At 40.1% G+C, this 5,596-nt stretch overlaps 1 protein-coding gene across 1 annotated transcript; it reads left to right on the top strand.

Annotated features, from left to right (window-relative positions):
- The first annotated feature begins 876 nt into the window (after positions 1-876).
- LOC119263496 lies at positions 877-4,532 on the top strand. The gene is made up of 5 exons (XM_037538663.1): positions 877-1,326; positions 1,444-1,513; positions 1,898-2,069; positions 3,569-3,582; positions 4,231-4,532. Exons 1-5 carry the CDS (start codon positions 991-993, stop codon positions 4,530-4,532), a joined length of 894 nt encoding a protein of 297 aa, XP_037394560.1. The 5' UTR covers positions 877-990.
- Positions 4,533-5,596: the final 1,064 nt, after the last annotated feature.

Raw genomic sequence — 5,596 nt, 5'->3', positions numbered from 1 at the left:
GACACAGCTGCAAGTTGTTTCCACGCTTCAGATGTCTGGTGTTGACTCTGTGGCTGACCTGAAATATGTCCAACAGGAGGACATCAAAGGCCTGTTGCCTGTTATACAGCAGAGAAAATTACTGGAGGCCTTCAGATTAGGTAATTAATATTTACCTTGCCATAGGCACATTTATTTTCATTAAGTAAAGTACAATCACTTCTGCATAAGGTGCGTGCCAATATTAACTGTATATATTAGTAGATAATTATTAAAAGTTGTGATGTTCTTCTTTAACATTAATTTGTTTCTTTCAGAAACTGAGATCATCACTTTGGATCTTCAGGTTACTCACACTGATTCCTTAGATTCAAGTGCTTCTACTCATCCTAACTCCTCACTCTCATCCACCACATCCTCAGTCATCAGTAACCCCCCCTCTGCCAGTTCATCACCACATTCACTACCAAAACAGGCCAGTGGTGTACCTCCACAAGACATAACGTGGCCTGACATATTTGTGGTGCCATGGGACAAGATGCCACAGGAAATACTTTCAGCCATTACAAATGGTCAGAGGCCTTCTTTCAAATGGCGGCGCCAGATGATCAGTGTGGTAGTGGATGAAATTAGAAAATACAACCCCAATCCCACTCGCTCCCAGTGCCGCACAATTTGTCATAAGATCGTTATGCAGTACCCAAAGAGTTTTGCTGACATGACCAAAAAAGGAGTCCTCATTGCAGGAGGCTTTACTTCACTTCTTCAGCAAGTAAAAACTCTATTTGAGAATATCAACGGGGGGGGCTGTATCGGCAACGTTCTGTGGGATGCCGCGAGGAAACTGGACCTCAACGTGGCCCAGTTGATACCTATGGCTGCACACGATTCCAACCAGAGCCCCCAAAAGAGGAGACTACTGACACATTGGAAGAGAAGCGGTACAGAATGTAAAACATTTACCAGCAGGAAGGTTTGAATGGGGGACAAAGGGCAGAAGTGATAAATCTCATGGAGACTACATACAGCCTTCAGCGTACCCACATAAATGCAATGCCTGCGCCCTCCATTGAGGATCTTAAAAGCAAATGGCCATACCTTTTTACTCAGAGGGGCATCTATGCTCATTTTGAGCTGTTGACTGATGTAAAAGTACCTCAGGTTTTGGAGCTTTCTATACAGGAATGTGGTCGAGCAATTGTGGAGTACTGCAGAACTCAGTTAAACCACCATGCTGTCCAAGCTGTTGTTTCCCACGGTTTGGAAGGGGATATGACTTTCCATGTAGTTCAGCTTCTTTTGGCTCATTTTGGTGAGAGCCCAGAAGGATTAATGATTCTTGCTGATGTGAGTATTGATCATTGCTTGCTGATTGTTTCTTGTGATTATACACAAGTATAGTAGTATACTGTAATATTATTATTTTGTATATGTAATATATTATTTAATATTATAACTTTACAGGTGTCCTCCACATCTGCTGACATTGAGAGAAAGTTCACTCTACCAGCCAGTCCTCGGCTCATTTTACTTGGTATGTATTTTGATGTACATTTTAAAAGAACTTTATTTCATAATGAGAATGAAGTAACTAATGAAAGATCTTGTGCAGATTATGTGTCAATCCGTGTAATGATATGTCTGGAAAACAGCATATTAATTGTATTTTTAATTAAGATACATTTCGCTCAACAAAACTGCAGAAGATATGAAAAGTGGAAGGATTCTGCAGATCTAGAAGTATTTTCTGCCCTTGTACAGCCCCATCTGTCAATCCAATCAGCTACCTTTTTTCTTCTCTTTTTTATTTAAGAAATATTGTTTTCATCTGTCCAAATGGACTCAGGTCTCACTGCACAAGATAGAAAAGCCTTTTGGAAATGGAGATTCCACCTAATTTTGAATTTGTATTTAATAGGAAATCAGCCCATGACAAACTGCCACTGGATGATCAGCATTGAGGGGCACGTGGTCTGTGAGAGCACTCAACCGACTTTTGCATCAGGACTTGCTGCACTGTTTGCAGTGTTCTGCATTTTCAACCTCCAGTATCAAGACGAGGCCTCCAAAACCCTGGAATTCATTCAAAGGTAGTTATTACTAAAGATAAATGACAGTACCAAGCTCAGCTGTATTGAATGTAGTGATGATAGTTAATTTAAAGGCCTATTAGATGACTGGAAGAGGAAGAGTTCCCATACCATATTGGTCAATATGAAGGCAACAACCATAACACCTCAAAGTATTTTAATGAAAGGATGACCTGATGTTTTATATAATCACACTGAAGTTGTTATGAATGTGATTTGCCAGTCTCATTGTAAATTTTTTTTCTTTCTTTTTCATTTGGCACTTTAAGGAGTTGTGATCATTGCCTGAATTTGGGCCAGTATGGGATGGGAGCTCCTCCTCCTGTCATCCAACTAGCATCTAAATTATCTTAACTTAACAAGCAGTACCGCTAACTTTTATTACCTGTGTCATTTTTAACTGTTTCTCTTTTCTGATGAAGATCCTTCTTGAAACTTGCTATTTCAGGGAGAACTTTGAACATCAAAAAATTTTAAACTACATGTAAGGAAGCACCTCCTTACAAATTGTTTGAGCACATTTGAGCATTGACATTTCTTCTTTCCATAGACTAAGAAATCATACATACCATGTATGTCCAGTCACCAGACCAGTGTGGTAGTTAACAATTTTCAGTATTTGAGACAAATACTTTTTCTTCCTCATTTTTATTTATTTATTTATTTATAAAGACGGTTCATCGGTTTTACTTTTAAAAAATGTACTTAGACACATTCTTTTCATTTTATTGATCAGTGGGGGACTGTAGGATACAACTACTCAAATACCTCAAAGGCCTTAATCACTGATTCAGCTACTTGAAATATTGCTTTACCTATTTCAGTTTTTGCATCAAGTACTTCATCTACAGCTTCAATTACTCTTCAACAACTGCTTAAAAAGTAGTTAATCATTAAAAAGAGCTGTTTTTCAGACTTCTTAAAATACCTGAAGTAAGGTTATATCTAGTTTATGTATTGTTCTAACTATATGAAGTGCTGCTTAAAAAATACTACAAACTATCTGTTTTTTAAGCTGAAGTAAGCTCACATAGTCTTCTTAAAATCTAGACTTTTCTAGTTTCTGCTTTGCTTTTTCTTTCCACCAGCCCTACTTAACTCTACTACACACCTACTGACTTCGTGTCACTGACAGACACAGACACAGAGGACAGATGAGGAGTACAGTATGGACATTGACAGGAGACAGGACATGTGACCACAAGGACAGGAGAAGAATGAGGACGGAGAATGAATGAACCACAACAGGACAGGCGGGGCGTATAAATACACAGACTAATGAGGGGAGCACAGGTGACGAGACTGATTGCAAAACGCAGACAGGTGAGACAGGCGGAGCAAGGACGGAGCTGGGAAATTATTATCTATTAAAATCTATTATTTACTATTTAAAAGAGCTGAAACAATTAAATTAATAGACAATTAACAAAGATTTTCATAATATGTAAAATGTCTGGAACAATTACACTTTCCAGTTTTTCAAATGTGTTTCACTGCAGGGTTAAACGCAGAGGTCAAATTCCTATGTGTGCAAATACAGTGGTCATGAGTATCATTCTTCCTTCTAAGCATTTGTTACAGAATGAACAGAGGAAGAGTTCTCTTAAGTGTTCTCTACCAAGGTTTGTTACGTATTGTTGCACAGCGTCCTTGTTTCTGCTGTCTTATGAAAAAATAAATGAATAAAATAATAATAATAATAGTAAACAATAATTTAAACAATCCCAAGTGAGAAAAACAAGAGAGCACTGAATAAGAACTGGACCGGATAAGGACTATTGCTAAGGATAGTAATATTGATAAAATTCTAACAGTACCCATCCCTACAGCTGGCTGTAGCTACAGCCTGACTTTGGGAGGATGAAAAAATCTATTTTTATGGAGCATAATGGGATAACTCACAAAAATGTGTAGGCTCACTTCAGGATATGCTTTTTTCCATTTTCTTTTTACAAATATGTACTGTGGAAAAACTATAACTTGTATTGTGGGTTTATCCATTTGTATAAAATTATAAAATCACAATACATGTTGTTTCTTGAGGGAGAACACAAATCCCTCCATTCAGTATATTATACTGGAGTCAGGCATTCAGCTCCTTGCACATGTCCGTAATGTTTTGTTTTTTGTAATCTCATTTTGTGAATGTGCATTCTGCAAGCAGCAGATGAAGCCCTCATCCAAGGATCCACTGAGGAGACCACACTGGGAATATATGTCTTCAAACAAAGAGATGCCAGTCGGGAACCGGATATTGGTATCATCCTTGAGGGTCAGGTGGTGTTGCAGGAGTTGGATAATGTTGCATTAGCTACTGCCATGTTGTTTGGCCTAATGTATGCCCTGAACCTGAACTATCCTCCTGAACTCAAGTACATCTTCGAAGTGCTTCAGAAGGTGGTCATGGAGCTGGAAGGCACAACACTTTGCAAGAAAGCCCAAGTGTTACGACCCCACGGGTAAGCCTAGGGGGAAAGGGGCCAGTAATGTATGGTTTAAATGTGATGTTTGCAGCACGAACCAGGAAGGAACAAGACACGACAAGTCAGCGTCTTTTGTCCCGTTTATTTCACTCCGCACCGGCTACGAGTGAGTGAGACCCTCACCAACAATCATCAATATATACAATGTTTACATTTATACATTTACAAGCTTACTGCCATAAGAGAAACGGAATTCTGGACCCGGACGGCGCCAAAGGAAAGAAATAATCAAAACAAACGGACAACAAAAAAAAACTACCCTAGCTCTTGGATTCAATTCCTCACCTAGAAAAAAAAAAAAACGGACTACACTAGTCTCCCCAACACAAAACCGAAATACACGGGTTGGCGCTCGCCCCTTACCTAGGGTGTCTATACATTGGGCCGCTACGTGATGTAATATGTATGAGCGCGCCCTTCTACCCTGTCCAGAACCCCAAGAAGACACAGCAGCGGCGAGAGAGAGAAAGAGAGAGAGAGAGAGAGAGAGAGAGAGAGAACAAATTTGCATTGAACAGCTGTGAACGCAGAAAGGCCAGCAGGACTATCAGTGCAAGGCACTTAAACTGGGCCACTTGACTAACCAGACACACACAACACAGTCCCATGAAAACAACACCCAGCTCGTGTGTTTGTGGAGCAGTAAGGAATGAATGAAACCAGCTTAGAGCCCAGGGGTGATGCCAGCCTCCTCACGAGCTTCGCCGGTCTTCTTTTGAAATCCAAGTCCCTCCTCCAGGGCCGGAACTCTGGTTGGTGATTGGCCGCAGTGTGGTACGCGTCCTCTGACGATGACTAACACTGCAACCAACCTGTAGCGGAGATAGGGAGCAAAAGAGGGAGGAGACATAAAAGCTAGAAAGAGAGAGAGAGGAAAAAAAAAACACCGGTCCAGGTCAGACACGTAACACAAGCCCTTAAAAACATTATCATTAACATTAAAAACATTAACATTAAACTTTATCAGTGAACTGTCATGATTTGGGGAGAATCACTGAATAGAGGGTAGTTTGGCCTCAGCAGTACCCCTTCTACCCTTTCCAC

Source organism: Pygocentrus nattereri, chromosome 5 (genome assembly GCF_015220715.1).
Source record: "Pygocentrus nattereri isolate fPygNat1 chromosome 5, fPygNat1.pri, whole genome shotgun sequence".
NCBI classification, from domain to species: Eukaryota; Metazoa; Chordata; class Actinopteri; order Characiformes; family Serrasalmidae; genus Pygocentrus; species Pygocentrus nattereri.
The sequence above is the reverse complement of the archived record's forward strand: the minus strand, read 5'-3'. Positions and strand labels throughout refer to the sequence as shown.